The 27,653-nt window shown below is 39.4% G+C and overlaps 2 protein-coding genes and 1 pseudogene across 2 annotated transcripts in view; 1 reads left to right on the plus strand and 2 right to left on the minus strand.

The window, feature by feature from the left end:
- The window catches only part of NUFIP1 (nuclear FMR1 interacting protein 1), a 46,287-nt gene extending 37,019 nt beyond the window's left edge, over positions 1-9,268 (minus strand). Inside the window, exons 1-5 of the mRNA XM_059143933.1 lie at positions 8,737-9,268; positions 6,281-6,363; positions 4,104-4,202; positions 3,337-3,399; positions 2,445-2,521 (exon numbers count right to left, since the gene is read on the minus strand). Of these exons, the coding sequence (XP_058999916.1) occupies positions 2,445-2,521; positions 3,337-3,399; positions 4,104-4,202; positions 6,281-6,363; positions 8,737-9,169 (755 nt within the window). The 5' untranslated portion in view covers positions 9,170-9,268. The remainder of the gene's footprint in view (positions 1-2,444; positions 2,522-3,336; positions 3,400-4,103; positions 4,203-6,280; positions 6,364-8,736) is intronic.
- A 41-nt stretch (positions 9,269-9,309) lies between these two features.
- GPALPP1 (GPALPP motifs containing 1) overlaps positions 9,310-27,653 on the plus strand; it is a 36,767-nt gene continuing 18,423 nt past the window's right edge. Inside the window, exons 1-4 of the mRNA XM_059143934.1 lie at positions 9,310-9,450; positions 22,076-22,205; positions 23,021-23,122; positions 25,556-25,664. Of these exons, the coding sequence (XP_058999917.1) occupies positions 9,363-9,450; positions 22,076-22,205; positions 23,021-23,122; positions 25,556-25,664 (429 nt within the window). The 5' untranslated portion in view covers positions 9,310-9,362. The remainder of the gene's footprint in view (positions 9,451-22,075; positions 22,206-23,020; positions 23,123-25,555; positions 25,665-27,653) is intronic.
- Positions 18,690-19,225, minus strand: LOC131813559 (large ribosomal subunit protein eL21-like; annotated as a pseudogene).

Consider the following 27,653-nt stretch of genomic DNA (forward strand, 5'->3'; position numbering starts at 1 on the left):
ATGAAGATTAAGAAGAGAGTGACATTTGAGGTGACATCTGACACAGGTCTCTCAAGATAAGATTCTGCCTAGGAGGTAAAGAGAAAAAGGCATTCCAGTATACTCTGCTCCTGGTGGCTTAAACTCCTTCATGTGTTAGCCAAAGGTGTGACTAAAATTCTAAGTGGCTAGATTCTACTTGCTTCAAAATTAAATTCTTCTGATCATCCCTTCACCACCATCCATCTCTGCATTTTACAGTATTCATAACTGATATTTATATACCCCTCGACTAAATTCTGTTTGCTCTCAATTGGTTCTAAATCTTAATGTTTATGCTGGTTTCCCACAGAATTATCCCTGTAGCTTTAAAGGGCAGTCACTAACTTTTTCACCTAACAGTGTAATATCTGCCATGACATTACATATGCAAGTGGGTTTAAATTAACAATTGAAGATACCATGGATGGACTTAGAAGGAATTATGGTAAGTGAAGTAAGTCAGAAAGAGAAAGACAAATATCATGTGACCTCACTTAAATGTGAAATCTGAAAAATAAAACTAAATAATAAACAAAAAGCAGAATCAAACCTATAAACACAGAGAACAAACTCATGATCGCTAGAGGGGAGGTGGGTGGAAGGATGGGTGAAGGGCAAGTGGGAGACACAGGCTTCCAGTTATGGAATGACCAAGTCATTGGGATAAAAAGTACAGCATAGGAATATAGTCAATGGTATTATAATAGTGTTGTGTGGTGATGGACAGTAGCTACATTGTGGTGAGCAAAGCATAATCTATAGACTTGTTGAACTACTACTCTGTATACCTGAAACCAATATGACATTATGTACCGACTATACTCAAATATTAAAAAAAAAACAAAAACGTGCATTTTAAGAGATTTACAAGTGAGACAGTGAGTGCTATACAAAAGCATTAAGATACCCTGGGCTGGGGGCACCTGGATGGCTCAGTGGGTTGGGCCGCTGCCTTAGGCTCAGGTCATGATCTCAGGGTCCTGGGATCGAGTCCCGCGTCGGGCTCTCTGCTCAGTGGGGAGCCTGCTTCCCTCTCTCTCTCTCTGCCTGCTTCTCTGCCTACTTGTGATCTCTCTCCGTCAAATAAATAAATAAAATGTTTAAAAAAAAAAAAAAAGATACCCTGGGCTGTTTCTCATTGGTACGTTTACTCACAACTTCACATTGTACCCACAGCACATATTAATGAACTAATAAAACGTGCCAAGTCATACTTTATTCTTTGCTGGGCATCCCATCAAGCTTATCTCACTCACATATCCAGACTCTGGGGATGATAACTGTGGTGATAATAAACACCAATAATTTTACTAACATCCTCTTTCCATAATGCCAACACAGTCTCAAATTATTTGTTACAAATAAAAATGTTGAATTTAAAAATAAACTAAAAAATTAAGTTGAACAAAGCAAAAATTTCACCTGCTGGTCCAAAGAGTTTTAAGTACCTTTCTTGACCTCAGAAGATAACTATCCTCTTTCTCATCTCAGGCTCTCCTCATTTTTTTTTTAATTTTTTTATTAACATACAATGTATTATTAGCCCCAGGGGTACAGGTACCTCATTTCTTAACTCCAGAAAACCATCATCTGACTTAAAAATGCATTTGACCATTCAATAGTTCTGCCTGGTTTCAGCTTCAGGGTGAGCTGTCATATTCCTTTCTGAGAAGACAGTAAGAGAGTGGGATTTTTCATGAGTATATCTAGCTAGACATCTATTAAACTTTCTCCCTAACAAGCATAAAGCCACAAGTCATGTTGTGGCTGAATTTTCTTAGCCATTACTCACAGGAAAGAATTCCTGGTCTTTTTAAAATTAAGGATAAACACATGTATCATTGCTATACTTCCTCTACCAAGCATACTGCAGTCATCCAACAAGTTTTTGTTGGGGGAGGAAAAAAAAAAATCAAAAGAAAAACATAGTGAAGTATTATATATTTTTGAATAAGAGCACCCACTCATGACTACCTGAGCACTGAACATCTAACATAGGAGGCATGCGGTAGCTCCCCTCAAAGAGCAGAGTACGGTCCCATGACAACACCAGTTATTCACAAAGAGATCCTATTAGGTCTTCTCAAAACTTCCTCAATAACAAACCTCATATAATATAGCTCACACCCCCATTCCCTAGTATCAACATTATAAGGGAATTCAATCAATCAAAACTGCCCTAGTAAAAACTGTACACTTCTTTTTAAAACATCAAGTAACAATCTCAAGTTCACTACATACCAACCCCGAAGAACAGCAAAATTAGTACTAGTCATTTTCAGAGGAATATTTGCAATGTTGAAAAACACCATCATTTCCTTTTTCAAAGTACTCATTAGGGCCAGAACGGGCATTAGTTGGAAGTAGTCAACCTTGCCACAGTACAAGAAAGTTATTTCACTAGTTCTGAACTCTTGACTCACTTCCTTCTTTCTTCCCTCCATCTTGCAATCTCCTCTGGAGAATCTAACTTGATCTTCTTCATACCAGGAGCATGCATCTAGGGAGAAAAAGCCTGCTGAACATCAGGAAGCATATTGTATGTGTTGGCTGTTTTTTGTTTTGTTTTGTTTTTTAACTTTTTGTTTTTTAAAGTAGGCTCCATGTCCCCAAGGCTTGAACTCACAATGCTGAGATCAACAGTCACATGCTATACTGACTGAACCAACCAGGCCCCCTCATGTTGTATGTTTCTCACTAAATTTCCAGTATCATGAGGGATAATGGAGACTCTGTACTCAACATTAAATTTCTTAGCAGAGACAATTTTAAAAAAAAGTAATCAGATGTTATCTATCCATTATTATGACTCCTCCTTTAAAGGAAAAAGAGTAATTTTTTATGTATTTAGATTAGTGCTATTGATAAAGAAAAAAGGAGTAACATAACTTTGGTTACAAAGTAGGTATGTCATTATTTCTCAACCGACATCAAATACCCAAATGAATGACTGACCAACCAAAACTGGCTGAGGTAACTAAAAAAATAATGAATAAATAGAATGATCTGAAGCAGCACCATGTAGTAAAACAAGTATAGAATGTGTGGTCAAGAAACTCAAGTGCAAGAATCATTTCTAAGGCCCTGGACAAGTTATTATTATTTTTTTTAATCTATTAACTCTGGCCAATATTTATCTGCTTCACATAGTGGTTTATGAGGATAAAACTGAATAATACAAAGTACAAAGTACTCCATGACTGTTACTTATTATTAGGCTATGTAAACGAAGAGCTGTGGACAGCAAATCAATGAAATAAAAAGAGCACGAATTTAAATTTAAAAAAAAAAACAAAAACCCACACAAGAACTTACATTTCTCCAATGGAACTGGACAATCTTCTCATGTGCACTAAAAGAACAATCTACTTCAGGACACTGAAAGAGTTTAGGGAAAAAGACCATTCGATGTTTTCCATATAAAATTTATCCTACTACTACATATTCAGACATAATCTGGTTGAATTACTTACGTCCATAGCAAAACAGCATTTCAAAATAGGATTGTATTTAAAAAGGAATGACATTCTCAAAGCATATAAAACAATAATGTATATCACTTACTTCTCTACTTAGTAAATGCATAACATCAGCAATGTTATAAAATTTTCTTAATTCCCAAAGTTGAAGGGGCATTCCTATTAACTGAAAAGAACCTTTCCAAATTAAGAACATTATGATTAAAAATTTCTTAAAAGTACTTAATAAGGTCCAGACCATCCTTAGAGAGTAATGGGCCATGGCAAGTTACAGTGTGATTAAATAGTCAAGGGAAGTGTTTAAGGGGAAAAAACACACAAAGGTGATAGAGAGAACCATAGGTGAGGTCCAGCACCCTTACAAAGCAGAGGAGATGCACACACACAGCTGTCAGACCTCCCTTCTTTGCTGCCATCTTGCCTCTTCCTGAAGCAGTGGGCTCCCCGCCCTCAAACTGCAAATCCCAGGGTCTCAGTCTCAATTTGTCAAGTAATCAAACAACTTTTTTATGAAAATTATAAACTTTTATGGAAAAAAGCTCAGAATTTCTACCAAATATACCCACTTTGCTATCAATTTCAGGGAAACCAAGAAAAACCTACTTTCGTATGTTCGGACATGTGTTTTTCATACTTTTCTTGATTTTTAAAACCACGATCACAGGTATCACAAAAACAATGAAAAACTGGTTCCTTTCTTTTCTGCAAACAAAAACAGAGGCATTAGGCTTTTGATAAAAAAAAAATTTTAATCCATAATAAAAATATAACTATCCTTCCAGTGGTATGTACTTTGATTTTTCACATAACCCATCATGTATGTGGGAGAAACTTTTGAGTACATGTCTAATGAAGGAGTATTTGTTTTTTTATTTTATTTTTTGGAAATACATTAGGAAAAGCCAGGCATGGTAAAGAAATTTTAAATCTAAGTAAAGCAAATATAATCATAGATTTCAAATTGGTAATCTAATTAAGAGTACAGCATATGTCAAAATAATCTAATGATCAGTATTCCTGGTAAAGACAGCATTCTAACTTATAGGAAAAACAACTATATTACATTTTTTTGAAACCCCCCAAAAAACATTATTGAGTAAAGGTCAGGTTTTTTTTTCAAATTTGCTATTTTTATGTTTAAACATAAAACAAAAAAAGATAACCACCATGACAGACTATATAGGAAATGGTTTCCCATTTAATGGTTTCCCATTAAATCCCATTTAATGGTGGGATTACGTTAATAAATACATTATACATGCACAATATTTTCTTAGTATTAGCTACACAGTTTCCATGCCAAAATGAAGAAGGATACTAATTTCATGCTGTAGACTTTATTCAACTCATTCTAAAATAATGACATTACTTTTTTTTTTTAAGATTTTAAGTAATCTCTGTACCCAACTTGGGGCTCAAACTTACAATCCCAAGATCAAGAGTCACATGCTCTACCAACTGAGCCAGCAAGGCACCCTGACATTTATATACCTTAAAACAGATCAGATTTATAACCCTCATCAGAATAAAAGAAGCCTGGGACACGTGGGTGGCTCAGTCAGTTAAGCATCCAGGGCTCCTGATTTCAGTTCAGGTCATGATCTCAGGGTCTTGAGATTGAGCCCTGGTCTGTTGAGTGCTCACTGGGAAGTCGGCTTAAGATTCTCTCTGCCTCTGCCCCTTCCCTCTGTGCACATCTATGTGCAAGTTCTCTCTCCCCCTCTCTAATATAAATAAATAAATAATCTTAAAAAAAAAAAAAAAAAACAAGGAATAAAGGAAGCCTATTTTAAGATTTGGTCTCTGAAGCATAACCAAGAGTTGATCCTGATTTTAAAAAAATAATTTTTCATAAAAATGGTAAATACCCACTACTGAAAAGAACTGAAGCATTATAAGGAATTGAGATAAACAAATAATAAATAACAATGACAGCACAGAAAACCTTGTCTGAACAATTTCAGACATTACTTCAGGTATAGAAGATAAACAAATTATGTATATTAAATTTAATTTTAATTGAATTTGACACAAGAAAAACTGCTGCAAATGCTTTTTTTTTTTTTTTAAAGATTTTAATTATTTATTTGACAGAGAGACACAGAGAGAGAGGGAACACAAGCAGAGGGAGAGGGAGAAACAGGTTTTCCGCCAAATAGGGAGCCCAATGCAGGGCTGGATCCCAGAACCTTGTGATCATGACCTGAGCCAAAGGCAGACGCTCAACCAACTCAGCCACCCAGGAGCCCTGCAAATGCTTTTTTTAAACACAGAAATATTTGTTCCTAAAAGATCTGTGTTATAAAAAAAAAAAAAAATCATAAAAAACAAAAGGTTTATGTCATTGTAATTTGTTCTTAACTCCATGCTTTCAATTTTATAAGAGAAAAGTTTGGATTTCCATTCTTTCTCCCTAAATTCCATCCTTCCCATCCCAATTTGCTAATATACATGTGTGTGTATATATATATGTATACACACACATATTTTTTTTAGCTCAGCAAGATTTAATAACATTTATACTTACTAGTAATATAATTCTCAATTATATTTATTCATGAAAATATACTGAACTGGATTGAATGTTTTTTCTACAATTTCTCCATTTATTTCTCAAAAAGATTTTGCTTAAAGTTTTTCCTTAAAGTTAAGATCCTATTTTAGCCAGGCCTGTGTCAAAAATGGATGCAAAACATTGAGACCGTTATGACAGAAATATAAGGCATGAAACAGTGACATAGGGACCCAAGCGTCACATTCAAGAATATCTTTAAAAATACCTTTTTTTTCTGTTTTCTACTGGGAGGGAAGTTGACATCAGTGAACTTTGGATCATATTTTCGTGGAAAATAAGGATGTTTAACTAAAAAACAAATAGAAATCCATAAGTATTTACAATGACACAATTTTTAAATTTTTATTTGCCCTAACATGTCACAAATACTTGAGCAAAAACTACCTCTTCTGAGAAGAGTAATAGTTCAAACATATTAACAAAGATTAAGAACAATCTACCAAATAAATATTTTTCAGATGAATACATAATTGGTAAGATTACAAATCCATACATACTTTAGGTGTCAAAGTAAAGAAAGGAGTGGCCACCCTAACCTGATGAAATTCCTTGTAGTTATTTCAAACAGTAGAAATGTAAACAATAAAATCCCAATATAGTGCTTTCAGCATCAATTTTACACTAGGCAAACAGAGCCTTGTGAAATATACTTTCTCTCAAATTCTTTCCTGTCTTATTGCCATGACTCAACTCTGAAACCCTTATCTTTCACCTCAATTACTCTGACAGCCTACCCCACTGTCTTCCAGTTCCTAACCCCTCTCTTCCAACAGACCCTGCACACTGACATCACAAAATAATCCTCCACTGGTCACAATCCTGCTGGACAATCTATAAATGGCTTCCCAGAATCCTCTAATGAGATCTCGGTTTATTTCCTCAACCTACTCTTCACTCCATACCCTCCACTTACTTTACTTCAGTCACACCAGAACAGCGCAATTCTCAGAACTCACCTTGTACTCACTCTCCCAAGACACTTCCTCCAAAAGCTTTCCAACTTCCTCTACACTCTGAAATCACCTTTCATATGCCTCCATCACCAGTCATGCTGTGTTGATTTATATTTATGAGCTCATCTCATCTGATTTACAACTGTCTTAGGCACATTCCTATTCCCAGCACTTGGCTGGAACCCAAACACTGATCTGGATTCAAGTTAATGTAAATTAAATCTTAGGCAGAGTTGGAGAAGTGTTTTAAGTGAACAAACTCATGGCTTTAAATACGATCTATATGCTGATACCCAAATTCACAGCTCCAGCTACAAATCTCCCCCTTGGGCGCTCCTGGGGGGCTCAGTGGGTTAAAGCCTCTGCCTTCGGCTCAGGTCATGATCCCAGGGTCCTAAGATGGAGCCCTGCATCCGGCTCTCTGCTCCGCAGGGAGCCTGCTTCCTCCTCTCTCTCTCTCTCTGCCTGCCTCTCTGCCAACTTGTGATTTCTCTCTCTGTCAAATAAATAAAATCTTTAAAAAATTTACAAATCTCCCCCTGGAAAGTACAAACTAACAGCCTATTCAATATCTCTATTTGACACAAACATACTCCAAACTCAACTCCTGGTCTTCCTTCCAAATCTGTTCCACCCCCATTCTTCTGCTTGTTTGGCAAAAAACTTTATTCTTTTCTTATCTTTACCTCACACCTTGTGTGATCCTTTAGCAGATCGTGTTGTATCTGATCCTTCAGCAGATCGTGTTGGCCCTACCCTACCTTCAAATTAGATCTGGAATCCAACACTTCTCATCATCTCCTGAGCTCCACCCTGGTCCAAGTCGCCAATATCTTTCACTTGCATAGGTGCAAAAGCTTCTTAATTCGTTTCCCTTTAAGTCAATTTCCATCAGTGGCCCATTAATCCTTCTAAAATATAAATCAAATTGTGTCACGCCCCTAAACTAACCCTATCACAGGAGTAAAAAGTCAAAGTCCCAACATCTACAAGGCCCTAGCAGGTCTGCCCTCTTCCCCAATCTAGGGGCTCTTTCCTCTCTAGCAACATGGGCTTCAGCTCCAATCTACAGCTCCTGCCTCAAGATCTTAGCACTTGCAGTTCATTCTGCTTACATCCCTATTCCCCCAGATTATCCACAGCTCTGATCGCTCACCTCCCTTTGCTCGAATGTCACCTTCTTTATGACTGACACTGACATTTAAAACTGCCCTATCATTCTTCTTCTTTGCTGTGTCTCTCTCCGTAGCACTCATTGCCTTCTAATGCACACTGCTTTATTCTGTCTTCTGCCACCAGGAAATGTTAAGCTCCATAAATATAGAGATGTTTGTATGTTTGCTTCACTGCTATGTTCCCAGTTCCTGGTACATAGTTGGAATTCAATAAATAACTGTCGAACTGACTGAATAGGCGGGGAAAAACATTACTGTCGTACAAATTATGAGACATGAATGAACAGCCTTCAAGAGTGCAGGGCAGAATCAGAAGTAGAGAGAGGAAAAGGGGGAATTCAATAAATAACTGTCGAACTGACTGAATAGGCGGGGAAAAACATTACTGTCGTACAAATTATGAGACATGAATGAACAGCCTTCAAGAGTGCAGGGCAGAATCAGAAGTAGAGAGAGGAAAAGGGGGAAAGTGAGAGAGGGAAGAAGGGGAGAAGAAAAATAAAGGGGTGGTGAGGAGAGGAGTAAGAGCCTACCTGGAGCGTTCTGATGCCCAGGAAAAACACCAGGAGACTGTCTCCAATACCATGATGTCGAAGCCTGGAAATTCCAGGAAGGCTGGCCGTTGAGGTGAGGCTGAGAATCAAGCGGGGACTGGGCGTCGAAGGGAGGCTGTGCCCCGGGAAGAATCTGGGCGTCGAAGGGAGGAGGCGCCTCGGGGAGAGCCTGGGCTTCCTGAAGGGGCTGCTTCTCTGAGGAAGGCTGTGACCCTGCTACGGGGGCGAACGACGAAGGCGGTGGTGGTGGCGGCGGCAGCATTGCCCAGAGCATCCAGCTGTCCCGCTGCGCGGCAGTGTCCCTCGGAGGCCCCAAAGTGGGGGTCAGCTCGGATGCTGGCAACCACCCTGCAGAAGACACGAAATCACTAGCCGGCTCAGCCATGCCTCCCGCCAGGTGGAAACCCAGCATGCGAATGTGACACAAGCCTTAGGCGTCACCTCCGTTCTCGCGAATTACGCAACTCTGCCAACCAGAGGCTGCTACGTCATCGGTAGGCGCCGGGAAAACTTCCTGCATTTCCGACGGATCCCGGGTTGCCTCTTGGGTAGATTTGACTCTGCGTGGTTAGAGTTGTAAGCTTGAGCAGTGTCCGCTACTGCGGATGGCGAGGGATCTGATCGGGCCGGCGCTGCCGCCCGGCTTCAAGGCCCGCGGGACAGCCGAGGACGAGGAGCGAGACCCCAGCCCTGGTAAGCGGCGGCGTGGACGCTACCCGCCAGGCCCGCCCGCCCCTTCTCTGGCCCGGCCCCACTCTTAGAACAGAGGTCTAAGGCCTGAGAGGGCGGAGCGGTGGCCTGTGGGCGCGGCCGAACCGAACTAACTTGGCTTCTTTAGCGGTAGCAGGGAGGAGAGGGTGGGCTGATAATGATGACAATGATGATGTATTCTCATTTAGCGGTGAATGGGCTGGACCCTGTGCTAAACGATCGATACACATTCAGTCATTTCATTCTCCTAGCCACTGTATAAGGCAAAGATTATCATTTCCATGTTACAAACGCTAACACTGAGGCCCAGGCTGTTGCGCAGATCGCATAGCGAATAAACGGTGGAGCCCGATTTAGAACACAGCCAGTGCTCCTAACCTCTGTGCCATTTCGTCTTCTGACGTATCATGCTCTTAACTCTTGTAGAAGATTCTCTGCTCCCTAGTCTCCAGCCTACCTTCCTAGCTCCTCTTTCTCTCATTATATATGGAACACACAGCCCAGTGCTGAAACCAGTCCCGAGTTTCTGCGCTGTTCCTCAATACTCTAGGCTCTTTCTGGCCTCACTCCACTTCTTGACATACTCCTACTCCATTCTCCAAGGCCCAACTTAAATGTCAGTGAGGCTTCAGTGAGGCTTTTCCAAACTCTCCCAAGAATGGTCACGCCTTCCTTTTCCCCCGGGTTTTCTTCTATTTAATTACATAACATATTTAATACACTTTTTTTTTTGAAGATTCTATTTATTTATTTGACAGACAGAAATCACAAGCAGGCAGAGAGGCAGGTAGAGAGAGAGGAAGGGAAGCAGGCTTCCCGCTAAGCAGAGAGCCGGGTGTGGGGCTCGATCCCAGAACCCTGGGATCACGACCTGAGCCGAAGGCAGAGGCTTTAACCCCTGAGCCACCCAGACGCCCCTTTAATATACTTTTTTAAAATGATCTGTGACATATCTGCCTCACCATGGCAGTATGATCTTCTAGTTTAACAGAGTGAGCACTTACCAAATAAATGCTTTCTATCTCCTTTAATGTTTGCTCTAATTTGTACACTGGGATTGACACCAAAGTTGGAAAAGAGTAAAACTGGAAAACCAACCCACCCATTTCTTTTTTTTTTCTTTTCTTTTTTTCTTTTTTTTTTTACGATTTTATTCATTTGAGAAAGAGTAGAGAGTGAGTGAAAGGGAGAGAGAGTACAAGCCAAGGGGAGAGGCAGAGGGAGAGAGAGAAGCAGACTCCCCTCTGGGCAGGGAGCTCGATGTAGGGCTGGATCCCAGGACCCTGAGATCATGACCCCAGCAGAAGGCACCCAAACTCCCCTAACCCTCCAATTTCTTAATCTAATTTTCATTCTTTGACTGGTGGAGGGGGACGATATGGGAATTGGTAGAGGCATGTTCCCACCTAGAGATTCTCTTCCAGATCTCCCTTCTTTTAAAACTGCCAACAAGTCATTTTTATTTTTAGCAAGGAAGGACCATTCAACTAAAGTTGAAGAAAAGTGGGGTTAACCAGGTTTTTTAGTTGGGTTTCTACATGTATGTTGTTTTTGGTTCACCATATTCCCTGATCTTAAACCAAGGTAGGATTTGCATTAAATAACCACTAATCTCCCAAATAGATACTTTAATAATGATTGGCTTCCATCATTCTGCAGCATTTATTGCAGGTACTCCTTTCTCTGTCTACTCTCTTGTGTTTATTTCTTTTGTGTATTCCTTCTCTTCTCACCCCCACCCTCAGCACTTAACACTGTGTGTGTAGGTACTCCTCTCTATCTTGACCAAGTTTTACCCTGCCTGGCACATAAAAGATCCTCGGTAGATATTTGATGGCCACTTGCTCACCAAGCACAATCTCTTATGCACAGCATGTTCTTTTTAACACCTAAAATCCCCCTACTATAATTCCGTTCCCTTCCTAACCTCCTGGATGACTGATACTATAACTGTTGGCCAAAAAATCTTGAGATTTTTTTTTTTAAGATTTATTTGACAGGGGCACCTGGGTGGCTCAGTGGGTTAAAGGCTCTGCCTTCAGCTCGGGTCATGATCCCAGGGTCCTGGGATCAAGCCCCACATCGGGCTCTCTGCTCAGCAGGGAGCCTGCTTCCTCCTCTCTCTGACTGCCTCTCTGCCTACTTGTGATCTCTCTCTGTCAAATAAATAAATAAAATCTTTAAAAAAAAAAAAGATTTATTTGACAGAGAGAGATCACAAGTAGGCAGAGAGGCAGGCAGAGAGAGAGGGGGAAGTAGGCTCCCCGCCAAACAGAGAGCCCAATGGGGGCTTGATCCCAGGACCCCGAGATCATGACCTGAGCCAAAGGCAGAGGCCTAACCCACTGAGCCACCCAGGTACCCCATCTTGAGATATTTCTTATCTCATTATTCTTTTGTCTGGTTTCTTAAGTTTATCAGTACCAATATCCTTGAAATACACTTGGTTACATCATAGAAATTACCTTGTTGCCCTCTTCCAGGCACTATCTGCCTCCCCATCCCTCTTTCAACCAAAGGGGAATGACTGTCTTGACTTACCATAGATTGGTTTTGTGTGCTTTATGTAAATGGAAAAATACAATATGAACTCCCTTGTAACTGGCTTCATATTTTGGCATAACATTATTTTGTGAGATTCATCATGTTGATGAATTATTGTGGGTGTTACCGCAGATTGGTTATTGTCACTGCTGTCTAGCAGTCTATTATGTGAATGTTCTGCAATATCCCACCCATTTTACTCCTGATGGACATTTGAGTAGTTTCCCTCTTTAGGCAGTTAACAGCGCCCTGCTGTGCGTTATAGTACATGTCTTTTAGTGAGCACGTGTTGCATTCCTTTGGAAATTTTTGGATCATTGGGCATGCATCGGTTCAGCTTGCCAAACAGTTTCCAAAGTAGTACCAATTTACACTCCCACCAGCCTGGGTAAGAATTCTAATGATTCCATATTCTCACTTAGTTGTCTCTGTCTTTTTAATCTGGTGGTTTGTAGCAGTGTCTTAAGATAGTTTAATTTGCAGGTCTATGATAACAAATTGAAGTCCACTACCTTTTCATTTGTTTGTTGTTGGGTTTTTGTTTTGTTTTATTTTTTGGAAACGCTGATGTGTGTTAGTCTTTTGTTCATTTTTCCACTGATTTGTCCGCCTTTACTGATCTATTGAGTTCTTTATATAGTCTTAACAAATCATTTTTCAGTTACGTGTGTTGCAGGTATCTCCTCTAATTCTCTGGCTTCCCTTTTCACTCTCATTAGTATGTTTTGTTGAACAGAAGTTTTTAATTTTAACATATTCTGATTTGGGGGGGGGTTCCTTTACAGTTCGAGTTTTTTGTACCCTATTTAAGCAGTCCTTGCCTCCTCTAAGGTTACAGAGTTGTTCTTCATTTTATCCTACAAGCATTATTGTTTTAGCTTTCACATTTATATTTGCAGTTCATCTGGAATTGATATTTCTGTATGGTGTGAGATAGGGGTGAAGATTTATATTTTTCCTTACAGATATCCAATTGGTCATCAACCTCCCTTCTTCATGATACTATAATGTCACCTTCTTTATATATCATGTGACCATATATATGCATCTAGTTACTTTTTTATTCTGATAAAATACACATAACATATCCCATGCTAACCGTTTTTAAGCATTTTAACCATTTTTAAGCATTAAGTACATTCACATTGTACAACCATCACCACTATCCATTTCCAGAACACTTTTCCTCTTGCAAAACTGAACTCTGTACCCATTAAACAGTGAATCCCCGGTGCCACTTCCTCCAGCCCCTGGCAATCACCATTCTACTTTCTATCTCCATGAATTTAACTACTCTAGGTCTCTCGTATAAGTGGAATCATACAAGAGCACCTGGGTGGCTCAGTCAGTTAAAAGTCTGCTTCAGGGGGCACCTGGGTGGCTCAGTGGGTTAAAGCCTCTGCCTTAAGCTCAGGTCATGATCCCAGGGTCCTGGGATCGAGCCCCGCATCGGGCTCTCTGCTCAGGTGGGAGCCTGCTTCCCTTCCTCTTTCTGCCTGCCTCTCTGCCTACCTGTGATCTCTGTCTGTCAAATAAATAAATAAAATATTTAAAAAAAAAAAAAAAGTCTGCTTCAGCTCATGTCATGATCCTGGGGTCCTGGGTCCAGCCCCACATTGGGGCTCTGCCTCAATTTCTTCTCCCTCTGCCCCTCCTCTCACTGGTATGCTTTCTCTCTCCCCCTCTCTCTTCAAATAAATAAATAAAAATCTTTAAAAAAAAAAAAAAGTAAGTGGAATCATACAGTATCTTTCTTTTTGTGACTGGCTTATTTCACTTACCACTATGTTTTCAGGTTTTGTCAATGTTGCAGCATGTGCCAGAATTTTCCTCAGGTGGGAATTCTTAGACCCAGTCGGATATCTGCCCTGTGTTCTCGTACTTAGCTACTTCCCCGAGAGAGATCACTGACAGGATTCGGAGGAGGGAGTGAGCACACAGATCTGAGATGGAACAAATGAACTTTATTCAAATACTCTAGAATATTGAATGCTGGAAAATGTCCCCTTAGATCATGTCATTAGAAAAACTCAAGGGGGAGATGTTTTCTCAAGACCAGTATATATACTCCAGATGCTGTTTTGTGGAAGTTAAGTGGAGCCTTGGCTCTTTTGACTCCAACCCCAGATTCCTCATGTGCAGTGACCTTCACCTCCACTAATTTCAGCTGTATTTGTAATCACACACTGGACTCTTTCATCTCTGAAAACTTAAATTCAAATTTCATTCAGAGCAAGAATCCCTCATTCAGCCATCATTCTCACTTCCTGTTACACTTGCTTGGTTTTGTTTTGTTTTGTTTTTTAATTTTTGTTTTAAAACCTCATTAAGCTATGCCATCTCTACCCTCTGTCCTTTTTGGCCTCCTTCTTTTAATCACTTCTGCCCCCAGACCTAGACCTCACAATGCATCACTTCATCCACTCTCTTGTAATATTTTCAACTGCCTTACCCATTCAGGATTCTGTTAAACCCATCTGGCAAAAACCCAGCTCTGGATAAATCCAAATGTTGACCTCTTATGAGCCTACCTCCAGTCTTCCAAATGCAGCTGGAAAAAACCTCAGACCTCCACAGGCTAATGTTACTAAAAATTACAGTCTCCTCCCCAGCTGGGTTCTCAGCTCTGCCCAGCAGTCCTCAGAGGTTTCCCTGTGCAGCTCTTTCCCCATTATCAACTGTGGTTCTTTAAAAGCCTCTTTTTTTTTTTTTTTTTTTTCCCTGAGACTATCTTTCCCTCTATGTTGCTGAAGGAGTAAATCCCATCTTAAAAGATCTTCCTTAATTTTCTGTAAGTGTGCCTAAAACTTTCCTGAATCTATGCCCCATATGTCATCTCTTTGATTACAGTAGAAACTGTACACTATCGGCTTCTAAGGCTAAATCCTTCCATTTTTACTCTGAATCCCTTGCCTTATTTGTTCTCAGGGCTCCGTGCCCACAGCATTTGACCAAAGCATTCCAATCTTTCTTGTCTTTATGAAAATTCTACTCTACATCCCCCTGTAGCTAGTATTCTTTCTCTCTGGATCCTCTCCATTTTCTCCTTACCCCCTGCGTTGTACCTTCTTAACCCACTACATTCTGGCTTCTGTTCTTGGCAGTCCACTGATTTCACAGTGAAAGTAAATGAAGACCACCCACCAATTGTTTTTCACACATTTTGCTAAATCCAAGGCACTCTTTTTAGTCCTGACCGTGCTTGACCCCACTGCAACATTGAACCCCATGGATGCCTCCTTTCTATCCATTCTTGGTGCCAGTCCCTGATCACACTTCCAGTTTTTCTAAATGTGATAGGCCCTTGTGTTTCCAGTTCTTTAGAGATCCTTTTGCCTCTGCCTGGATGGTGCGTCCGGCAATCCTCACCAGCTAAGTCACTTGAATCCTTCAGCCCCATCCCAACCATCACTTTCTCCAGGAAACATTCTCTGACGTAACTATTCTCTACAAAAGACTGAATTGGGTTCTTAATGATATTTCCAGGCTCAATCTTGTCACAAGTTCAGTAATCTTTTTTTTTAAGATTTTATTTCTTTATTTGATAGAGAGACCATAAGTAGGCAGAGCAGCAGGCAGAAGGAGAGGGAAAAGTAGGCTTTCTGCTGAGTAGGGAGCCAGGCAAAGGGGCTCCATCCCAGAACCCCGGCATCATGACCTGAGCTGAAGTCAGACACTCTACAGACCAAGCCACCCAGACGCCCCAGGATCAGCAGTCTTTTTTCCTATAAAGGACCAGATAGCAAACATTTTAGACTTTGCAGGTAAAAATCAAGATTAGTGTGAAAGTATGTATACAATAAGAGAGAAAACAAATTTTCATAATTTTTGTTGAAATCCAAAACATAAAGGAGTACAATTTTATTGTATGTATAAGCCTACTAATGAGAAGAATGGGATTACTTTTGGTGGGAATAACATTTCGTTTAATTGGGGTTCTGAGTTAGTGTTTCCTGTCATCAGAATCCATTGCTAATCTGTAATGAAGGTTGTTTCTTTAAGAGAAAGAGAGGGTGTGTACATGAGGATTTGGTTGGGGCAGGGAGCAGAGGGGGACAGAGAGAGAATCCCAAGCAGGCTCCAAGCCCAGTGTGGGCCCGATGCAGGACTCATTCTCATGACGCTACAATCATGACCCAAGCAGAAGTCAAGAGTTGAATGTTTAACCAACTGAGCCACCCATGTGCCCCGTAACGAGGTTTTATTTACTATACTGAATATATTTTTTTCTGTGCATAGTTTTGCATTACAGATGTTACAAGGGAAAAATAATGAAACATAACCCCTATTCTCATGGAATTAATTATCTGTTTGTAAAATTACCATTGCAATGAGAGATCTACTTTAATAATTCTAATATAGCATTACTGTTTTAGGACAGAGATGAACTAGTTCATTACAAGTGCCTAAAATAATTTTGAGACAAATTCGAGACAAATCCTAAAGAAGAATACCTATGAAAGACTGAAGCCAGGTGTGTCCTTAATTTTATTAAAAAGTTTATAGTGGCTTATACCAACTTACATTTTCAATATTCTTTTTCCTTTTTAGGTCACTGTCTCTTAATATTCTATTCCTTCATTATATAATAGGTATTTCCTTTGATACAACCCAAGTAGAATCTCACTCTTTTACAGTATTTTTCCTGTGATCATTTTTCAAAAATAAGGCTTTGCATCCTTCTCAGATGAGTTTTATCTCCATCTATTTAACTATGCTCTTTTTTATATACCACACTTGTTTCTTTAAAAATTTAAGGCAAATTTATCTGTTAGTTATAAAACCAAGGACAGCACCTATTTAGACCATTTAGTCTTTTAATCATTCGAACTGTATAAAAGAATAGTAAAATCTTTTTTCTTAAGATTTTTTTTCTTTAAAGATCTTATTTATTTATTGAGAGAGAGAGACAGAGATAGCAAGAAAGAGCACAGGTGGGGAGGAGAGGGAGAAGCAGGCTCCCTGCTGAGCAGAGAGCCTGATGGGGGACTTGATCCCAGGACCCTGGGATCATGACCCAAGCCGAAGGCAGACGCCCAACTGACTGAGCTACTCAGGTACCCCTCAAGATTTTATTTTTTAATAATCTCTACACACAGCATGAGGCTTGAACCTGCAACCCTGAGATCAAGAGACATGTGCTCTACGGACTGAGCCAGGCTCCCCATAAAATCTTTCCTTAATCCAAACCAATCCAAAATTACCCAGTTAGTGTCAAGTTGACAAATTACATTGGTAACACTCTCATATAAGAAAAAGATGGAAGCAAAAGAGAAAAAAGAGAGAGAGACAGGAAAAAAAAAATCTTTAATACATAGAATGAAGAGGAAGAGATTAGAGCTAATCTCTATGAAAGGGAAATTTTCATAGTCATTTTCATGGTGCAGCTGTGACCTCTAGAATTTTGAAGAAAGGGTTATTGATAGAAGGTGGTATCTTCCCCTTCTTATTATAGTCTAAAAGGTGTTTTCCCTAGGAATTAATATACATAAAAGATAATTAGAAATTATTAAAGACATTAATCATTAAGCTTGCAAGTCAGATACAGTCTCCATGTATAGTTGGGGAACACTTACCTACTAACTATGCAGTCAATCTTAAACAAGAGTTGGAGAGGGATGCCTGGGTGACTCGTTGGACATCAGCCTTCAGCTCAGGTCGTCATCCCGGGTCCTGGGATCGAGCCCCCGCGTCAGGCCCTGTGCTTGTCTGGAGGCCTGCTTCTCCCTCTACCTCTCCCACTGCTTGTGTTCCCTCTCTCAGTGTGTCTCTCACTGTCAAAAAAATTAAAAATCTTTTTAAAAAAAGAGTTGGAGATATGGTTCCTGTCCCTTAATTCTTAATGTTTTCCTCTTTTGCTGCTTGATTGTCCTTTTCTAGGCATGCTGAATTACTAGTGTAGCATGTGGTAAAATTCCTACCTTTATTTAATGACATACAGAAGAATATTGAAAAAAATGCATCAGATTTTTAAAAACAAAAATTTGGATTTTAAGTCAACTTACTGTGTATTGAGTATTTAAAAAAAAAAAAAAAAGATTTTATTTATTTATTTGACAGACAAAGATCACAAGTAGGCAGAGAGCAGACAGAGAGAAGAGGAGGAAGCAGGTTCCCCGCCACACAGAGAGCCTGATGCAGGGCTCTATCCCGGGACTCTGGGATCATGACCTGAGCCGAAGGCAGAGGCTTTAGCCACCTAGGTGACCCCTTGAGTATTTCTTCTGTAGAAATACATGAAGAGGGGATAGGAAAAAAATGTTCAGAAATAGACCAAATGTTCCAAAACTGGCTCTTTTTCCCTCAGCTTAATACCAGTAAACCCAGATACCACTGATAGTGCCACTGACATGTTTAGTGGTCATGTTAAACTTAAAATGTGAAAAGCAAACTCTTGGGGGCACCTCGCTGGCTAAGTCAGAAGAACTTGTGAATCTTGATGTCAGGGTCATGAGTTCAAATCCCCTGTTGAGTAAAGAGATTACTTAAATAAATAAACTTTTTTTAAAAAAGCTTTTTAAAAAAAGATGTGGAAAACAAATTCTTGACACTTCCCCCAAACTTGCCTTCCTCTTAGTCTTCCCCATATTAGCAAATAGCGTTACCATCCTCCTGGCTGGCCACTCAGGCCAGAAACCTAAGACTCAACCTCAAGTCCTCCCCCCGCCCCCACAGTCTTGAGGTCTTTTATTTTCTTTACATTTGTCATGCCATGAATTCATAGGGAATCGGTTCCAGCAGTTCAGGCTCGTTTCCATTGGTTCTTCCAAAGTGTGCTTCTCTGGGCAGAGCAGGCTGACGCTTCAGTTGTACCCAAGTACCTTTCTCTTTGGCTTCCTCCTTTTTCTGCTCATTTTCCTTCACACGCTTCAGGAAGCTACCTCGGCTCTTTGAATGTTTAATATGCTCAATGTGTACATTCATTCTCTTGGCAGGAATCTTGCCCTTAACTTGTTTGTTTAGAACAATGCCAGCAGCATGCTGAGTAACATTGTAGACTCTTCCGTTTTGCCATGGTAACATTTGTGGGGCATTCCCTTTTGAACAGTGCCCATCCCTTGATGTCCACCATATCACCTTTCTTGTAGATTCGCATGTATGTGGCCAAAGGAACAACTCCATGTTTTCTAAAAGGCCTAGAGAACATATAATGGGTACCTCTCCTCTTTCCCTTTGTGTTGGTCATTTTGGTGAATTACTGGAAGATGGCGGTTCCAGCCAAAAGGCCTCAAGTCCTTTTGGGGGGGGGGGGTCACTTCTCCCATCCAGACCATTAGCAAGTCCTCTTTGCCCTTCCTTCAAATTATGTTGCAAATCAAATTATTTCTTGCCAGCTTTCTAACTCATCTCCCTTACTCCCAATCCCCCAGTCTATTGTCCATAAGCAAACAGGTATTTTTAAAAAATGTAATTCAGATTATGTCTCTCCAGACTTAAAACCTCTCAGTGACTGCCTATCATTAAAACCCAAACTCCTTACCACATCTCATATTAGTATCTGTTGAGTGCTTAGTGGATGCCAGCTACTGTGTAAGATGCTTTGTGTGTGTTAATTGACGTAATCTTCACAATAGCCTTTTGAGATTGGGAGTATTATTAACCTCATATTACAGATCAAGAGTATAACACAGGTTGGTTAAATAATATCCAGGGGCACCCCAGTGGCCCCAGCGGGCTGAGTGACCAGCTCTTCGTTTCAGCCCAGGTCCTGATCTCAGGGTGGTAAGATCAAGTCCCACACTGGACTGCCACTCAATGTGGGGCAGGGACTGTCTGCCTGAGATTCTCCCTCACCCCTCCCCCCACTTGCACATGCTCTCTCTTTATCTCTCTCTCTCTCAAATAAATAAATAAATCTTTAATGCATAAATAACATCCAAATCACATAGCTAGTTAGCAGCTAAGCTGGAATGCAAAGCCAAAGAGTTGACTCCAGAGCATACAGTCTGGCCCCTTTATCCCAGCCTTATCTTGTCATTTTGCTGACTTGGCTTGTCCTTCAAGCATATCAATCTTAGTTCCATGATGGGATTTTTGCAGTCGCTCTTTCTCTGTCTAGACTGTTCTTTCCTCAGATGGTTTGGTGGCCACTGTCATCTCATCATTTAAGTTTCCATTCAGATGTTTTCTCTGAAAGGCCTTCCCTGACCTCTGTCTTTAAAATTCCTTTCCCACATATTTACAGTCACTCTTTATATTTGTTTCCTTTTTATATTATTTTTGTAGGAGTATTTACTTAGTAAGTATTTGTTGGATGGATGGATGTTGACTCTTCATTGAATGTTGCCTAGTATAGTGATTAAGGGTAGAGGCTCTGAAATCAGACTCCTGGGTCCATATCCCAACTCCTGTACTTAATTGTGTGAAGTTGGGCAAGTTGCTTTCTGCCTCAGTTTCCTTATCTGAAAGGTAGAAATAATAATACTTCCTAATAGGGTTGTTGTTAGAATTAAATAAGTTAATGGTAATGCATGGGAATCTTTTTTTTTTTTTTTTAAGTAGGCTCCACACCCAGCATGGAGCCCAATGCAGGACTCTAACTCACAACCCTGACCTCAAGACCTGAGCCGAGATCAAGAATCAGACACTTAACTGACTAAGCCACCCAAGTGCCCCTTGCATGTGAATTTCTGAAAATAGGGCATAGAAGGGGCTCTTGGCTGACTCAGTCAGTGGAGCATATGACTCTTAATCTCAGGGTTGTGGGTAAAAGTGCATCGCATATCAGAACTCAAGACATATTTTTTCTCTTTTATTTATTATTTTCAAGTTTTTGCTATTATTAATATTGAATGACTAGCATGCCAGGAAAGTTCTTTGGAAAATCATATTTTCAGGCCCTACTCCAGGCCAGCTGAATCAGAATCTCTGTGGAAAGGGCCCAGGAATTTTTTTAAAAGATATTCTGGCTTAGGGCATGCATGCATAAATATACATATGTAGATACATAGATAGATATTATATATATATATATATACATATGTGTGTGTGTGTGTGTGTGTGTGTGTATATATATATATATATATATATATGATTTTTTGGCAGTTGTGATAAGCATCCAGGTTTGGGAACTATGGCAGCAGAGTTTTAGCGTCACTGCTCAGGTTCAGTATAGACAGGTATGACGTGACATCATGCAATGGCATTATACAGTAATTTGTAATTTTGCTAAGTTGTAGAGTGAGAGCAAGTCATTGTGGTGAGTGGTTCCAGAAAATCCCCATCCCCCATCCCCAGCAGCAACATCCTGGTGTAGCCTCATTCTCTGTGTCTTTACTAGTAAGCAGTAAAGCTTAAAGTGACACTAATTTTTGTTTCAGCTTGAAAAATCATCTCAAAAAGAAAACAGGGATGCCTGGGTGGCTCAGTCAGTTGGGCATCTGCCTTCAGCTCAGGTCATGATCCCAGGGTTCTAGGATCAAGCCCCGAGTTGTGCTCTATGTTCAGCAGGGGAGTCTGCTTCTCCTTTCCCTCTCCCTATGCCGCTGCTTGTGCTATCTCTCTCTCTCAAATAAATAAACAAATCTTAAAAAAAAAAAAAAAAAAAAAAACCTGGGAAGTATGATGATGCCAGTAAAGATAATTTTTAAAGTGGTGGTTCTTAATCATAAACCAGAATGGATAGTCTTGATTATTGATTTTTAGAGTATGGAATGGCAAATTTGTTGCTTGGTTAGCACCGTGACGTAAATATTGCCTATCAAATGCTGTCTGTAGGAGCAAAAACTTGTGAAACTATCTTGGCAGTTGCACCAACCAAAATTGGAACCAATGCAAAAATTGTAAGATGTCAGGGAAGTTATATGCTATTGTTACAGTTACAAGTTTGGGTATATTAATTTTTTTGTGAATCTTATACTACGTAAACCACGATTGCTGTCTTTCTGTAGTTGGAAAGACAAAACCACAACATACAAAACAGGGACAAATGAGATTAAATGTTCCTAATAAGTAATAGCCCACAGGTGCTGTGAATTTCAGAAGAGAAGATATAAGATGCCAGCTAGGGGGTTCATTGAAACAGTTGTGGCCACTTAGGACTTACACAAGAAATTTTCTTCAGTTGCAGGACCAGCTCTGCCCCCTAATTATAAAAGCAGTAGCTCGGAGTCCTCAGACAGTGATGAGGACAGTAGTTCATTATATGAAGAAAATCAAGAATCTGAAGACGATGACAGTGGTCCAGTGGCAAGGTCGGTCACTTAAATGATAAACCAAGCTTCAAATCTAGCATACATTGGCTGAAACAGATAGCTAGTCAGAGAACAACATATCTGTGTTTTTACAGCAGAAGAAGAAATCCTTTCACACAGCATTGCCTCATGAACTATGCTGTGGAGAAAGAAATTTATTCTAGTAGCAGATAGCTGTGGAGATACCTAGGATTTTGATTAAATTCTTATTGAAAGGATTTTTCCTGAAAGTATTGCTGCAATGACTAAATATTCTAAATAAGCCATAGCATTTCTTTTAAAAATTTTTTCTACAGTGGATGGTTTTTGCTTAAGTAAATGAATGACTTCCCTCTAACAATCTTACTTACCATAGATCCATGTAAATAAGAAGTGGAATCTTTGTTTAGTATTGGGTTGCAAGGTTTTTTTTATGCATTTTAAAGATTATGGACAGAAATAGCAAGTTAAAACCCTTCCTGAATGAGATTAAAATGGAGAATCATGAACTTTTTTCTCCAAAATTTTCAGCATGTAGACTGTTCAAAACCTCAGCAAGTGGAATCTTGAATTAACACTGTAGAAAATATAGAAAACTGATAAAGTATTCCCACCAGAGAGAATTAACCAGTCTCTATTCTAGACCAAAAATAAATTCCAAGAAAAGGTTAGTGTAAGATCTACTGTGGTATCCATTTGCTGTTATTGGGCAAGATTAATTTGTTAGTATTTATTATCAGCATTCATACAACTAGTTGGGAGTTAATGGCTTCCTTTAAAACTCAAAACTTCTCTGTGAAAAACATTTGCATAAAGTTGCGCTACTGTATTTTTAGAAAACAGAGGAGAAATCAAGATGACGACGACGATGATGATGAAGGGTTTTTTGGACCAGCTCTTCCTCCTGGATTTAAAAAGCAGGATGATTCTCCTCCAAGGTGATAATGTGTGATAGTTCAAGCCTGTCTTGTCTGAATATTTCAATTGGTGTTTGTTAATTCACTAAAGAGTTGTCCAAAATTGTTGTTTAACTTACAGACTTAGGTAACATATGAAATGCATAGGGAAAAGTAATTGTCTCCTATAACAAAAATGATTATTTCATTCTGTATAAAAATTTTGTGGTTTATAAAAAAAAAACTTTGCATCTCTTAGGTGATGTTCACAAGAGTGTTTTGTAGTAGATTGATTGGAACATTATCCTTCTTCCCCCCTTTTTTAAATAGTTAAGGTTGCACACATAGGGAGTGTCCTGTCTGGCCTGGGGCTGGAATCCTGGTATTTGACTTTTAATATCAGACACTTTTTCAGTTTTTTGGTGATAGAAGAAACAATTCCTGTATGCCACGTTTAACAGTTTGACTGACTTTTCTGTACCTCAAATTTGCCATCTGATAAATAGGATAACAACAAGTACCTTTCAAAATTGTTGCGATGATTGAGATTTCATATTTACATACATATACACATGTGTGTATGTCTCTTACGTGATACCTAGCCCCAAGTGAGTATATAGTAAGTATTGATTCCTATCTTCTTGGAATTGTATAATTTTTAAATGCTGAATATGAAATTGTACACCAAATTGTTTATACTTCAGAACGTTATTACTCATATACAAGAGCAAATAGAAGGGGCTATTGTACATTTTACTTTCAAACTTTGTAATCACATTCGTCAGCTCCAATTTTCATATTACTTTGGTCTTTTTAGAATTAACAGGGATAAACTCTCCACTGATTTTGTATGGCCCCCAAGTCAGGAATAATCTTTAAATGGTCACTGAAAAAACAAAGACAAGCATGCCTACAAGTCCCATAGGTGGCCTCAAAGCTTAAAATGTCCTCTATGGCCTTTTACAGAAAATTTGCTGACCACTGGGGCACAATATTCCTTTCAAGAAAACACATTATTAGGTGTAGAGCAATTTCTTTCTTGAGAGTTGTATTTTGGCTATTAAATGGCCAGGATCAGAACCCAGATCTTCTCCTGGTAGCGTTTTTCCTCTGCCAAGAAGCTTGCCTGTGAGGCTCTAGTTGAACTCAGTACAACCTGGAAAATTCAGCTCAGGACTTCAGTGCCATGTTGGTTGGTAATCCTGGCACAGTGACATCTCGGGGGAGAATGTTGGTATGAAAGAAAGAATGAAGAAACTGAAAAGCTCAAAAGAGAGGAGAAAATATCTTGTCTGTTATTTTTTTCCCTGATGTAAGGCTTTCTCTCATTTGGAATGATGAGATTTTAGGCGCTTTTCGCATTTGGAATGATGTCAGTTCCCTCAGAAATGTGGCAGTGGGGCAGCTTGAAAGAAAATGAACTTTGGGGGGGTGCCTGGGTGGCTCAGTGGGTTAAAGCCTCTGCCTTCCACTCAGGTCATGATCCCAGCGTCCTGGGATCGAGCCCCACATGGGGCTCTCTGCTCAGCGGGAAGCCTGCTTCCCCCTCTCTGCCTGCCTACTTGTGATCTCTGTCTGTCAAATAAATAAATAAAATCTTAAAAAAAAAAGAAAAGAAAATGAACTTTGGCATCAAGGAGACCATGGTTTAAACTCTAGCTCAGCCACTTAATTATTTGTGATGTCCTTGGGTATGATTTTGCTAACCTAGAAAATGGAATGACTTACACCAACCAGGGTTGTTTGAAGGAACAGAAAGGTGCTCTAGTTGAAATGTGGTTAGCACAGCACCTTTTCCCTTATCTGGAGGTCTCACGTGACTTATATTCATTCTTGTAGACTTACATTCATTCTTGTAGAGCTCCACGTCATTGTTGGATCATTGGTGAGGACAGTGTTTAGATTTTTATACTACCTTGGCACACATAACCATTAATTGCCAACTTCCGTTGTATGCGTGTGCTGTTTACATTCTTAGAACTCAATTTCTACTTAAGGAGTTCTGACTATAATTAGATCGCCCCCGAAAAATGTGTCGGTGGACAATGACAGTCAAAAGTGAAAGCCAAAGCACAAAACAGAAAAAGATCTACACAGGCTTCAATTCTTAATAAGGACTTTTTTAAAAATTGGTATTTCTATTTAATGTAGTTCTTTTAGGAAGTGGCATACACCAGTGCCACAAAGATTGGGAATTACTGGTTTAATATCTTAGCATTGGCTAACAAATAGAAAGTAAAAAGGAGAAAATTAGATTTTTTTTAAAGATACTACTAAGTGGAAAAATACTAGGTTATAAAATAAAAATATGTTAAATAAAATTCTTGTTTTCAACATTTTGTTATATTTTGGCTTTGAACATTTTGTTATTTTGTTATTTTCAACATTTTGTTATATTTTGGCTTTGTGAACTTTTATTCTAAAAACTGCTTTTTAAAGTCAGGGAGAATGCTAAAGGTACATTTTATTTTTCAGGCCTATAATAGGTCCTGCACTACCACCTGGTTTTATTAAATCTACTCAGAAAAGTGACAAAGGCAGAGATGATCCAGGACAACAAGTATCATCATATTTCAACTCTGAGGTTTGGAAAATTTTTGGCTAAAGAATAAGATGTAGCAAACTCAAGACTTTACAAAGTAATAACTGTATTCATTTGGCTCAAATGTAACGAATATGCAGCCCTGTTAGCCTGAATCTAGGATTGTAAGGTACAGAGATGAAATCAAAAGCTTGTCCCAAAATGGAGATGTTACAAAAATAACAAGACAGTTACATGATGACAAGGATGTTATTTATTCATCCTTCTCATCTTTGAAGGGAAGCTTTAAAGTGCTAGGAAATAGAACATGATGAAAAGTTTAAGGAATCATTGTGATTTGACCTGAAAAAGAGGAAGCTGAGGAATTTGTTGACCATGATCTTTGACTTGAAATCAGCTCTTACGTATACAGCTATAGTGCCGGTATATAACAAAGCTGGGAGTTAAGTGATGTTATGAAAAGATAGGTCAGATGATTTTATAAAGAGTCAAGTACAAAAGCTGTTTTCTTGTTAGAGGCCTGGTCCTTATCAATAGCTGAGATTTGTAGAGTACTTTATAACTTGTAATGCTCTTTCCCCATCTATGGGTGAATATTATTTTTATCTTCTCTGCAACCATATGCAATAAATATGATCTGCCATCTTACAGTTGCTAAAAAACAGAGAAGTTAGGTAATTTACCAATGTTGCAGTTTATATTTATCAAAGCCACAGCTTAAACCCAGTTTTTGTTTTCTTTTGTTTTGTTTACAATTTAAAGTAATCTTTACACTCAATTCAGGCTTGAAGCTACAACCCCGAAATCAGGAGTGAGTCACTCTACCAGCTGAACCACCAGGTGCCCCTTAAACCCGGTTCTTAAGATTTTAGATCACCTGTTTGGTCTGTTATTCTCCAGTAGCTTCTTGTATATTCATCTCTACTGAGAATTCAGCAGTTACACTGAGGTTGCTACTAAGGAAAATAAAATACAGTGGTTAAAACCATGAACTTCAGAGTCGTTTACTCATTCCTTCAACAGATATTTATAGTGCACCTACAATGTATCAGGCACATAGTCACAGAAGTGAGTCTGTCAACAAATCCTATTGTCCTGCCTTCAAAAGATAACCACAATCCAACCATTTCTGCAGTCACCCTGGTCTAAGTCAACATCATACTTCCCCTGTTTTGTTGGTCTTGATACTTTATCCCTGGTTTTTCTGCTGCCTCTTCTCAACACAGCCGCTAGAGTGGCCCAGATAAAATGAAGTCAGATCGTGTCACTCACACCCAAAACCATCGGATTGCTCCTCCTGTCTCTGCATAAGAGCCAAAGCCCAGGGCCCCCTCTACAGTCTGGTCTCCTTTAGCTCCCTGATGTCCCCTCTTATTTTAATCCGACCACACTATGCTCCTTGGTGTTCCTCCTCACAGAGGCCGGGGAGGCTCCTACCCCAGAGTGTTGATGCCTGTAAGTCTCTCCAAAATGGTCTTCCCCTAGGTATCTATGTGGCTTGCCTCCCAGAACATCAGTTTTTGGCTGGAATGTCACCTTAATGAGGTCATTTCTGATCTCCTAATCCAAAATTGCTAACTCCTCTTCCCCTAACTCCTCTCTCCTTCCCTCCTTTAATTTTCTCCAAGCATCTGTCACCACCTCAGACACCATTTATTTTACTGCTTCTTTTTATTTATTGATGACCTCTGCCCACTAGAATGTGACTCTATTGAGGACAGAGATTTTTGTCTTCTCTCTAGTGGACATTCAGAAGGGTTTGTTGAGTGAATGAATAAGTTAGACATAGTCCCAGCTAATCACACCTGCAATGTAGTGGGGAATACAGACACTAAACAAAAATCTAACATTATGAGTGATTCAAAAGGTGAAACGAAATACAATGGAACCATGACGGACGACTCTAAACTAATCTGAAGAAATGAGAAAAAGTCTTTGTCTCTGAGAAAATGTCTAAAGATTGATAAGTTGGAGATATCTCAGCAAAGAGGGCAGGAAAGATTGTTCCAGAACATACAGATATCTTCTTTG

Source organism: Mustela lutreola, chromosome 13 (assembly GCF_030435805.1).
Source record: "Mustela lutreola isolate mMusLut2 chromosome 13, mMusLut2.pri, whole genome shotgun sequence".
NCBI lineage: Eukaryota > Metazoa > Chordata > Mammalia > Carnivora > Mustelidae > Mustela > Mustela lutreola.